The following is a 12,244-nucleotide window of genomic DNA, read 5'->3' as shown; positions in this document are numbered from 1 at the left end:
CTAGTAATAATGGAACAGGCATGTTTATTCAAAGTTTTAATCAGTTTTTACGAATTACTAAGAAAAAGAGGATACAATCCTCTACTGAAAATATTATGAAATAGTCTGTAATTCAATGGTGAAGTGTGTTCTTGCTAATAATTCATTGCATGGACAGCATAGGCTCCTCTCTCAGCATAACATGGTCTTCTTCTGGGAATGGAAAATGAGCCCTAGGAGATATCAGCCAGCTCAGGTCTGCGTGACTCCCTGCCCAGTGATCCCCCACCGCTGTGCCGTGGCTTCGATTCGCTCCCGGAGCACCTGTGCCCAGTCCTGTCCTCGCTCCAGGGGAGTGGACCTGGTGTCCATCGTCGTCAAGGCAGTGATTTCAGGAGGGAGCTGGGGAACCAGGCCAGCTTGAAGCAGGGCATCCTGAAACTTGGCTGCTGAGGCTGGAGCTAAACAACACCGGGGTGTGCTGAAAAGGAAAGAAAAGCAAGAAAACTTTTGACAGAAGCAAAAACCAAGCTGGAGGTGCTGCAGGAGCAAGGGGAGGAGTGATGTTTGGGTCCCCAATGCTCCTGACCACGGCTGTCCTTACCCCTCTGGCTGTGAGTAGTGGTAGTGGGCAGCGATGGCGGAGTGGGGGCACAACAGGTAGTGGTTTTCCTCCCAGCAGCGCTGCATGGCTCGCACGATGTCCTCATCAGAGACTGAGCATGAGCGTAGGGTCTCAGAGAGCTGCAGCCATGGGGAGAAATGGGCAGGTTTGCAGAGAGCATCATCACCCAATGCTTTCCAAATGGGGCTTGTGCCATGGGCACTCGGGAAAGCAGTTGGAAATAGGGATGCTGGAGGATGGGGTTCCTCAAAGACTGAAGAAAAAGGGATTGCTGCTGCAGCCAGGGGATGAGGCACTGCTGGAAACAGCCATGGGACTGGGGTGAGAGAAAGGGGTTTCCATCCCCAGGTGCTGGGAGTGTGGGTGGAGAGGAGCCAAGACTCAGCTCCTCAGCTCTGCACTGCTATTTACATGCTCCAAGGGAGTTTCTGAGGGCTTGTAAAACCCACCTTAGTGTAATAGCTCTTCTTTTTTTTAATAATATATTTTTTTAGTATTTATCTTGTTGTTGCACAAGCAAGAGTGGGTGTCGGGCAAAGGATGCTCAGTGGGGGACAGCGCGTGTTGGATGGGAAGAGGTAGGACTTTGCATCTGGCCCAAAGAGCCTCAATTCAATTCAGCAATTCAAACATTTGGTTTTCTCTTGTATTTCTCTCTGCTTTGTGTTCGTGCTCCCATTTGCCACCACATCGAGGCTGAATCGCAGCACCAAGCCCAGCAGACCCACTCTGCAATGCCACACCAAATTTGCACTGGCACCCACAGCATAATGCCTTGGTGCATGGCCAATGTCACAACTGGAGTGGCCAAGGATGGGGTGGTTTTATACCCTACTTAAGTAATTGTAGGCATTTTTAAAATCATTTTGCAAAGAAGAAAAAGGTTTGCTTTAAAAAACATAATTAAAACAGGGTTTTTAACATCTCCATGCACATGCATTGATATAAAACTTCTGCTCTGGCTTCACGCTTAAATTTTTGTTTGGAAACTCTCCACTATGATTTCTTTATTCTGAAAATGAGTTGAAAACAACGGGTGGCAGTGAATCTCCTTACACGTGCACACACAGGGCACTGAGTGTGTGAGGAACTGACCTTCCTGTGCAGATCCTCTGGCAGCTTAAGGCTTTTCGATACGCTGAATCGCTCCATCAGTGTTTTCGTCAGGCGGCTGTCAGAGCCCGAGAGCAGCCAGAGGATCCTCTCCATGTTGTAAGGCTCCTGTGATAACAAGGCAATAGGTGAGCAGCAGAAATTTGAGCGTTTGTCTCAAGGTGAGAGCACCTGTGTGGATTCTTTGAGGTCTAATTAGGGTTCAGGTCCTACTGCCACATTGTCCTTCACGGAAGCTGGGGTGGGCTTTGTGTCTTCCTCCTGCACACCTCCATCCCAAGACAAGTCTTTGGGAACACGATGTCTTTCAGACCTCTGACCTGTCAGAGCAGTCTGGCAGTGACCATCAGATTAAAAAAAAAAAACCCCTAATGAAGGGACGACTGATCAATCAACGATGTGACCACATCTGTACCATCACCTTGAGGAACCCAGGCTAATGACACACTATGTATCTGAGAACCAGAAATATCCAGCTGTTTACTCAGTGTTGAAGATGCTGCTCTGAGTCACCCAGCTCCCGCGTGACTTAATGAGACACTCAGCTCCCTGCAGGCCTCACCGATTATCTTTATGAACATATAAGGCACATATAGGGCCTGACTGGCCTGTATGGCTATGTAGCAATCCGTGTTGCAACACTGCAGCAAAATTTGGTGCAAGACCATACAGGAGGGTCCCAAACCAATTTCACTCCTCACTGTCTCATTCCTGCACACTCACAAATACCAAGAAATGTTCATCCAGGTGGTTTGGTTGAGATACCTTGTAGGGAGAGAGAGGACAAGGGGCACCAACTGTCAAGTTTCCATCATATCTCCTGGGTTCAAGTGATGGTTTTGGATGAGCTCTTTACACCTTTTAGCAGCTGACAGTGCCTGTGACCTTTTGTCTCTCCATCCTGTCCTACCTTGGCCAGTCATCAGGACTTACTCAGCCTTTCCTGTCCTTATCTGGGTGGCTTGTGGCCCCAGCCCTGTTCTTCATCTTCCCACCATCATCTCCCAGACCCTCCAGCCTGTAATCTTCAGTCTAGTGTGGGCGTACTCTGCCCTTTGCTTAAGGAGGGTTTAGGCTGCCCTCTGCTTCCCAACCTGGCTGTCCTGAGAAGCTACATGTCAGCATGCCTGGACTTCAGTGACCTGCTACTGGAGGTGCCTCCAGCACTATCCCCCTGACACCCCTTCTCCTGGTCTAAACCCCCTGGTTTAGGCTGCCCTCTGCTTCCCAACCTGGCTGTCCTGAGAAGCTACATGTCAGCATGCCTGGACTTCAGTGACCTGCTACTGGAGGTGCCTCCAGCACTATCCCCCTGACACCCCTTCTCCTGGTCTTCCTCCTGCTGCTCCCACATCCAGACCTTCCCCTTCACCCTCCACTCATACCAGCCTTATGGTTTCCACTACAGGATCACTATACTGACACCAGTAAGTTGAACTGGGCCAGGACACTGGTGCAATCACCGGCCTTGCCATTTAACTTCCTAGCCAGCTCTCTGGTCTGGTTTTGTCTCATGCCACTTGAGTGGGCCAGGAGAATGTTGGGGTCCAGTCTGGAGGACAGGTCATGCTGGGGACTGTTTCCAAGGAAAGTTTGAGCATCTGGACATGAGCTGTGTGGTGCTTCCTGATCTCAGGGCCAGAGAACAGTCCCTGGTTGTCTCTAGGTATTACAAAGACACAGCATCTGCTGTGATTCTTCTGGGTTGCTCCTTACAATATTCATCCACACCAGATTTTCTGCTTCACCTTAAGCTCTTCAGTTAGTGTCTAACTGGAAAGTTGTCATTGCTTTAGCTTAGTCTGCAGAAGAGGTAACCTAAAGAAGTTGTGCACTCCCCATCCTTGAAGATTTCCAGCACCTAACTGGACAAAGTCCTGAGCAACCCATTCTGACCTCAGGGCTGACCCTGCTTTGAGCAGATCCCAACTAGAGACCTCCTAAATTCCCCTCCAGCATGAATGATCCATTCAGCTATGGAAATATTTCCATGGATGCTTCAGATGTGAGCTGAACAATGATATCCCTGGCAGCTGTGGAGAGGGATGTGCAGAGGGATACACCTATCCAGCTCCTCCAGCATCTCTGGATATCATCTCGCCTGGTTGCCTTCCCTCATGATTCCAAAGTATGGCAGATGCTTAGGTGCCTCAGCAGACCAGTGCTACTGAAGGGACACAGGCCAAGAGAGGAGCCCAACTACTCTTTGAGTTCTGAGGAGCCTCAGCAATTCATGCCTCAGGAGGAAAGTCAAGCTGCAGACCACAGCAACCTGGTGATAGGGGCATAATGACTTACTGACTGCAAAGCCTGGCTGTTCCTCCAGGCTCCCAGGTCCTCCCCATGTGTTTGAACAGCTTTTGGAAAATCTAGGTAGCTTAAAGCCACAGTGATACAACACCAAGTGTTTCACACTTCAGTCACTTGTTTGGAAGCAGATTCAATCCCTGTGGATCACAGGGTAGGTATAAAATGGGAGGTATTTGCTTCCAGGTGTTTGGTTTCTTTACCTCCATGACTTTTCATTTCTGAGGCCTTTGTCTGCCTGCTGAGACTTGTTTTGCTCTGAGCAAGCTGCAGATGGTCATAGATGAGGCATTTCTTCTGGGCTTCCCTACCTCTTCCTGGTCTTTCCTCTTGCTCTTGGTGGAGACTTTCAGAAGCATCCACAAAGCCCTTGAGACATGATGGGATTTATAATTTTCTAAGTGTCACATTTTGAGAAAACATCCCTCTCTTGCTAGCCTTGCCCATAATGAAACCCCAGAAACCCAACATTTATCAATGAAGATTATAAAGCCCTGAAAAGTGAAGAAAAAGGTGCTTGATCTGTCTCAGCTCAACAGACTGCAGCGTAAATGCTCAATATGAGTCACACCTCTTAATGCCTCGCTGAGGGGCATTGCCAGTGGCAGAATTATAATCTCATAAAACAGGTAGAACAGAGTATAAGGGAAAAAAATTATAAAAGTATATAATATTTGGTATTTTCCCATTTTGGACAATTCATTACATACCTGAATATCCATGGCTGATGCTAACGTAGCCTTCACGCTCTCCGACAGTGAGAAATCTCCATGTTGAACAGTCCTATGAATGATGTCATTGCTGTTAACCACGGCAACAAGTCGGATAGGGAGACCCATTTTCTGGGCAATACAGCCAGCTAGAAAAAAAGTGAAAAGTACATGCATGCTTGATGGAGAAACTTTCAAAAAAGATTTAGCAAAGAGGTCATTGTACTAATTAATTGAGCATACAGTTCAGAAGCAGACACAAATTAACATTCAAGGTCAGTCTGGACGGGGCTCTGAGCAACCTGATGTATTTGAAGATGTTCCTGCTCATGGCACGGGGGTTGGACTGGATGACCTTGAAAAGTCCCTTCCAACATAAACCATTCTATGCTTATATGACATTCCCTACTGGACTCTGAGATATCTTGTCTTTAATGTTTTGGTAGAGCATCAGATTATAAAATCCAGGGATGCAATGTTCCACCTGCTGCTGAACACTGACCCTTGGGCATCTCCATATTTGAAGATGGATGGGCAGGGGACTGAGAGATCAGGCAGCTGCTGTTCAACCAAGAGAGGTGAAGCTTTTGGGCTCTTGCAGCTTATTAATGCTGCCTCAGATGGGCAGCCTGGAAGTGCAGTGAATGCAGTTGAGTGCACCAAATCCTTTAGTGTTTTCATAAAACAGCTGCACACCTATTTTGGGATTGAGGCAACCAAGGACTCACATTTAGAAGGCCAGATTATGCAACTCAGAGTGATTCTCTTGACTGCACACTAGCATGCAAACCAGAGTAGGACCAGGCAGGACTCCACACCTCTGTTAATGTCTCATTTAGGAAATCAGAGCCACAATATTTTCCCTCTTTTCTGGATCAAACACATTCTGTACTTTTCTAATGTGCCCATCCTCAAGATAGCTACAGTCATCATCAAAGGGTGGTTTGGGATCCTCTGCACCTTGCAAATCATCAGTGACACCTAAATGAGTAATAACCATGCATGAGTAATAAAATATAAGTGGTTCTGAAGAAATCCTAACAGAGAGTGGGTGTTTTAATAAATAGCAATACCCAGTATCTGCAAAGAGCTTTTAGTCCATAGGTCACAGCACTCTCTCCCTCACCTAACCTATCTTTTTTCCCTTCACCTGTGATATTTCCTCCTCCTCCTGTTGGCACAACAATTTCCACCACTGGCAGCGGGGTGGTATCCAGGGACGGGGCACACCGAAAGTAAGCATAGAAGTGGTGAGCAATCTGCACCATAATCCTAGACCAATTGACCGAATTCAAGCTCATCAGATTGTATTTTCTGGCAAAATCAACATCAGCGAACAGTTCCTTGATGGGCTCATCGATTTCATCGCTGTTCCCATGAGCTGTCAAAAGGAGAAAGGAAAGATTAGATCTGGCAACATCAGCGCATTGGACACAAGGTGTTTCAGCTCAGAAACAGGGTCAGTCTCAAGCCCTGGGGTTTGCTGTGGCCAAGAATGTCCTGAGCTGCCCGTCTGCCTTGGGGACTGTACGAGCCGAGGGTTGAGTAGCACCATATAGATAACGGGTGGTTTCTGCAGACATTGCACCCTGGGCTTTTGCTTACACCAAGTAGCTATTTGACAGGAAGGTAAACACATGCATCCTCTGTGAGATGCCAAGGTGAGACCTGGCTGAGCAGAGGAGTCCATGAGACAGCTCAAGCACCCCACAGTGATCCCTACCATGGGGATGGCACAGTGGTAGGGGACAGACCACCCATGAAGGTGAGGAGACAGAGGGAAGGGGTAACTCTTGGTCCTTTTAGTGTCAAGAAATAGTGCTGAATTCAGTGCAGCTAAACACTAACTGCCTGCATGGAGGCAGCTCTGATCTGTGGCCAGGAGAAAAGGACTACGTGTTCATTAAACTGGCGATGTCTGCTACAGGCTCCTGTTAGACAGACTGGTTATGGTGACCATCACAGCAATGATCCAGCCAGCTGCAGCTGCCAAAGCAGCAGGCCCCCGAGACTTTTTGGGTCATAGTTTTGACAGAGCAGGACCATAAAGTGGATAGTCCAACAGCAATGCCAACCAGCAAAGACATGGACATTGTCTTCAATGACAGTGGTCATCTGAAGTTCCTGTATCTGGGTGCAGAATCCCTTGGGCAGCAGAACGAAGATGTCCATGTTCTTCTGTCCTCTCACACTCTCGATGGCCGAACTTCCTGTGTCCCCTGAAGTCCCTGTTTCAAAGTGAGGGAGAACCAAGAAAAGAAAAATTGATGCACCAGTCAAACCTGCATCACTGCACTTTAAGGAAAAGATGTAGAGATGCTCCATGAGATATTTTTGGCTAGAGTAGCCATCCTGGCATTGCCAGAAGATCACTCATCAGCCACTCATGAGGCAATACCACCCTGGGGCATCTATGGGGAGGGCCAAGGGATGATGGCTCTCAAGGTAAAGACCTGCCCAGAAATTTTACCCCCAACAAAGCTGCATACTCACCCACCAGAATATTGACGTGCTTCTGCTTTTTCTCCAAGAAGTACTGTAAAAACTGCCCCGTGCAGGACAAGGACAGATCCTTAAATGCATAAGTAACCCCATGCCAGAGCTCCAAAACATTCAGCCCATCTTTCAGCCTGGACAGATGGACGACATCCTTGTGTCTGAACCTGCTGAAGGCCCTGTCAATCAGGTCTAGAGAGAAGATGGTTAAAGCGGCTGTTAGATTGGGAAGAGGAGTACTTTTCTGACCCGTGGCTTCATGCATCTGTGCTCTTCGTGCCCCTGGCAAGCTTTCTGCACAAACACAGACTCTCAGTTGCTGGAGAGGTGACAGATATCCAACAAGTTATCCTTAGTTATTAGGAGTAAACTGTCTCAGGTTCGTTGTGTTTGATAGCTCTATGCCAAATAATGCCAGGGGGCACCCAAAACTATCAGAGCAAACTATGTTAAGGTATAAAATGCAAGAAACCCAAATTTTATCATAACACGCCGTTGAGACAGAGGTTGTAGCTGCCCTCTGGTGGAAGTGATAGCTGGTAAATGTGGAAAACATTAAAAGTGACATCTCGATGAGGGCCCGGAGCAGCAGAAAGCCCTGGTGGCAGGGCAGATCTGAAGCTCAGCAGAGCAGCAGTGTGCCCCAGCAGTGAGAAGAGCTACAGCATCAGCTGTCACTACTGCAGTCACCAGAATCATTATAGAATCGTTGAATGGTTTGGGTTGGAAGGGACCTTTAAAGGTCCCTGCAGTGACCAGGGACATCTTCAACTAGATCAGGTTGCTCAGAGCCCCATCCAACCTGACCTTGAATGTTTCCAGGGATGGCGCTTCTACCACGTCTCTGGGCAACCTGTGCCAGTGTTCCACCACCCTCATTGTAAAAAATTTTCTCCTTATATCTACTCTAAATGTCCCCTCTTTTAACTTAAAACCATCACCCCTTGTCCTATTGCTACAGGCCCTATTAAAAAGTTTGCCCCCGTCATTCTTATAGGCCCCCTTCAAGTATTGAAAGGCTGCAGTAAGGTCTTGCCAGAGCCTTCTCTTCCCCAGGCTGAACAGCCCCAACTCTCTCAGCCTGTCCTCATAGCAGAGGTGCTCCAGCCCTCTGATAATTTTTGTGTACCTCCTCTGGACCCACTCCAACAGGTCCACGTCTTTCTTGTACTGAGGGCTCCAGAGTTGGAGGCAGCTCTGCAGGTGGGGTCTCACCAGAGCAGAGTAGAGGGGGAGAATCCCCTCCCTCGACCTGCTGGCCACACTTCTTTTGATGCAGCCCAGGATACAGTTGGCCTTCTGGGCCAAGCAAGAATCTGAGACAAGAATCCCTACTTGCAGGCACGGGACACCTTTTCCAGGGGGACACCTTTTTCAGAAGGTAACAAGTCCCAGCAAGGTGACAGAGGAGAACAGGGTACAGAAAGGAACAGGCAATGTTTACAGCAGGCTCCATCCTCAGTGGGCTGGGAGAGGATGGGGTGAAGGCAGGCAGATGCATCTGAGCACCCCAAAATCCTGATGCACATCCCTGTGAGCAGCTCCCCGCGCGGTTGAGGCTCACCATTGAGTGTGCTCTGTGGGACCAGCTCAGTGGTGATGAAGAGGGAGCACAGTTCCTTCACCAGCTCCCGGTAGGAGAGGCAGCTCCACTTCTGCAGGGTGTCCCTGTCCAGCGAGGGGATGCGCTGGGGCATGAAGAGGCCCCCGTCGGGTGCATAGCCAGAGAAGAGAGCTCCCTCGAAGTCAACAGCCCCCGCACCTCCCCGTGTGCTGACGTACTCCATGTGTGCTGGGGAGGCACCACAGTCACTGCCAGGAGCTTCCCCACACTGAGAACAGCCCCACATCCCAAGCTGACTCCCCCAGAAACTTCCCATATGGACAGAGAGAGTTCCTCAGGGAAGAAACCACCTCCTCCCAAAAAAAGTCGCAGGGAGCTGGAGCAGCCAGGGCTGGGGAAGGGCAGGCAGCATTTTGGAAATGCAGCCCAGGATTTGTACCAAGGTGGCTGGAGCCTCCTGGTCCTGCTTTCCCTGCGTCCTTCCCCCCCAGCCCCAGAGACACTGCCCGGCCTGAGCAAAAGCCCTGATGGCGCAGAAGTCGCTGTGCAAACGCGTCATGTCCCCTGCAGCAGTCACTACGCAAGCGTGTCGTGTCCCCTACAGGCTATTGGCAAAAGCTGGACTTTTAAAATTTAAATAAATAAAGAAAGAAAAGGAAATAACTATGTTTTTAGTGCAGGTTGATTTGGTTCAAAAGGGTTAAACTGAGGAGAGGATTTATCTCTGTGTAGGAAGGGCCGAGCTAAATCCATCGGATTCATGTAAATCCCACGGAGCAGCTGCCGGTGCTGCCGGGAGAGATCCCTCTCACCCCAATCCCGTGAATCCCCACAGCGGTTCCCACCTGGGGCACTTGGGACAGCAGAGAAGCCCCTCAGCACGGCACAGCACAGCACGGGTTTCTCGACCTCACGCAGTGGCAGGAAAGCAGCCAAGAAACTCGCTTCCACAATCACCGTCACTTGCAATCCAACCACCCTTTGCACTTGTGCTCACGGAAAACTTCTCCCCGTTGCAACCCGCTGACGTTCCCCTCGCCGTGGTGTGGCCCTGCATCGAGCCTGGGAATGGGAATATGTGGGAAAGATGGAGCTGAGCTGCTCCTGGTGGTGCTGGGCATAAGGGCAAGGGGCAGCTGGGGAGAAATCTAGTTAAATATGAGGAGACAGCTTTTAACTGTGAGGGTGATCAAGCACAGGGCATGAACAGCTTGTTGTCTCCAGTCAAACCCTGGAGAAATTCCACCTGATTTAACTGAGAGGTTGGATTTAAATTTGAGATTGATCTACTTAAAGCAGGGCTCAGGTCAGAAACCTCCAGAAGTTCCTTCCAACCAAAACCAGTCTGTAATTCAGCTGTGCAAAGCCAAGTGTTCAACCTGTGAGGCTGGGACACCACAACATCCCCCTCCCACCAATGGGGAAACTGAGGCACAGAAGAGAGAGAGGATGTGTGTGGGGCTGTGCAAAAAAACTCAATTCTGCTTTGCAGGGAGGGGCTTTGCATCCCTTTTTTCATGTTTTAGTTTAATAAATAATAAGTGTTTTTTGAAGGGCAAGGTCAGCACAGGACTGGTGGCTGCGTGGACCTGGGATGCAGCGCAGTGTGTGCTGCTGGAGCATGTGCGGGGACTTCAGCCCGGGAAGGCAATGTGCAGAGGTACAAAGGATGGCTGATAACAGCCAGCCATGAGTCAGGACGCCCAGATCGGCCGTAAGGGACACATCTCCTGCCAAATCATCACAGTTCGACCCAGCACATGTTGCCTCTCTAACTAGTTAGAAAGGGAGCTACTTACTTATTATGATTCCATATATCTCCACCATAAGGAGAGCTCTGTGTCCAACACTTCTTATGTTGCAAAGACGAAGCCTGAGCCACCCAAACCTGCTGTGGTGCCAGGATCCTCCCTGTACCCACAGCCACCAGGTCCTCATGGCACATTGGCTTATAGTGGGGTGCTGACCCTGTGATGGGGGTCCATCTTTATCCCAGATGTGCATCCAGGTCCTTTCACAAGGCGCTGGAAAAAATAGGCAGCAGAGCAGGACCTTGTTCTTCAGGGATGGCTTATGTTTAAATCATAGAACCATAGAATGGTTTGGGTTGGAAGGAACCTTAAAGATCATCCAGTTCCAACCCCCCTGCCAGCAGCAGGGACACCTTCCACTAGACCAGGTTGCTCAATCAGTGATGGAACCTCGCCAGGGCCATCCCTGAAGACACCAAAACCCTACCGGTCACCTGGACAGCTGAAGCAAGTGGCTGATGTCCCCAAAACGGAGCCTTAACAAAATCCCACAGTAAGAAAGAGGTGTAAAGAGATGATGCTCTCAGTCCCATATGTTTTCATTGCCCCATGTATTTTTGGAGGGTAAATGACCCTTTAATATTTATTTGGGTTACTTATTAGTCTCTTCCCCATTTACCAGCTCTGAAAGGTTTTGTCATCATCATGCTCCAGTGGTAGCTGATACAAAAAAAACTTCAATTAACATCTCTGGAGAAAACAGTGGAATAATAGAAATTAAGAAAATACTGAAAGCTGCAGGAGACATGATTTGGCTCCTCTACCCTAACCTCTCCCATGAGACTGTTCTGAGGTGAGTTCAGGATTTTCCTTCCTTGCAGCAGTCTCTGCTCATGCAGAGACAGAGCACACTTTGAGTTTAGCTCAAAGTTAGGCTACAAGGCAGGAAGAATCAAATCCCTGGGAAAAGCTGCACAAGCTGATAGCTTTTATTAGCAATGTAATAACTTAATATTACCAACGTGTATCTGAGCATCTTCTGTTCACTCAACACACCCTGATGGGACCTCACCTACTCCTACCACCATGGGACTTCATGCCTCTGGGCATTTATTTACCATATGTCTAATTCTTTCAATGTGTGCATTAGCTATGTGAGATAATTTCACTGATTCATCTAATTTATTTATTTTTTTTATTTTCTTCAAGTGAAGACCTTACAATGAGATTGACGCCTTCAGCATTACATACCTCCAGGGTGCATGGTGTGCAGGAACCCTGCAAAAAGAAAAAAAAAAGGGTTATTCAAGGATACCTGGTTCCCTGTGCTCTCAGACAGAAATAGCAGCAAGGCTGTTGCCACAGCTTTATCTGTGCCCGGGGTCTATCAGCAGTGATAGTCCTCTCTAATGAGATCATCGGTTCATGCTGTGATGGTGGGGATTGCTTAGGTGGCAGCCACAGGTGAGCGCAGAGCACAAGGAAAGCACCTGGGACATGCACTGGGGTGACAGTGACATTGATTGAGAGGGTTTTTCCCATGCTCAGCCCTGCAAGCTCCATGCATTCATGTTTAGAGTGCCATTTCTTCAATGTTCTTTTGAATTTTAAAAGAAAGGAGAGGAAGAGCACACTTGTGCTGCCGGACTCCAGCCTGCCTGGACTTATCCACTGCAACAGACCAAGAGCTGGAAAATGT

General features: G+C 48.7%; 1 protein-coding gene across 1 annotated transcript; it reads right to left on the bottom strand.

Annotated features, from left to right (window-relative positions):
• Positions 1-268: 268 nt before the first annotated feature.
• On the bottom strand, positions 269-9,028 carry THNSL2 (threonine synthase like 2; the record flags this gene model as incomplete). The annotated part of the gene is made up of 8 exons (XM_010168521.2): positions 8,795-9,028; positions 7,228-7,422; positions 6,810-6,962; positions 5,885-6,115; positions 4,735-4,883; positions 1,700-1,825; positions 584-723; positions 269-460 (listed from the first exon to the last, which is right to left on the bottom strand). Coding segments are annotated over exons 1-8 (1,409 nt in total), but the record flags the coding sequence as incomplete, so codon positions are not given.
• Positions 9,029-12,244: the final 3,216 nt, after the last annotated feature.

Source organism: Antrostomus carolinensis, unplaced genomic scaffold (assembly GCF_000700745.2).
Source record: "Antrostomus carolinensis isolate BGI_N321 unplaced genomic scaffold, ASM70074v2 scaffold10925, whole genome shotgun sequence".
In the NCBI taxonomy this organism is placed as follows: Eukaryota; Metazoa; Chordata; class Aves; order Caprimulgiformes; family Caprimulgidae; genus Antrostomus; species Antrostomus carolinensis.
This window is presented reverse-complemented; position numbering and strand designations above follow the sequence as displayed.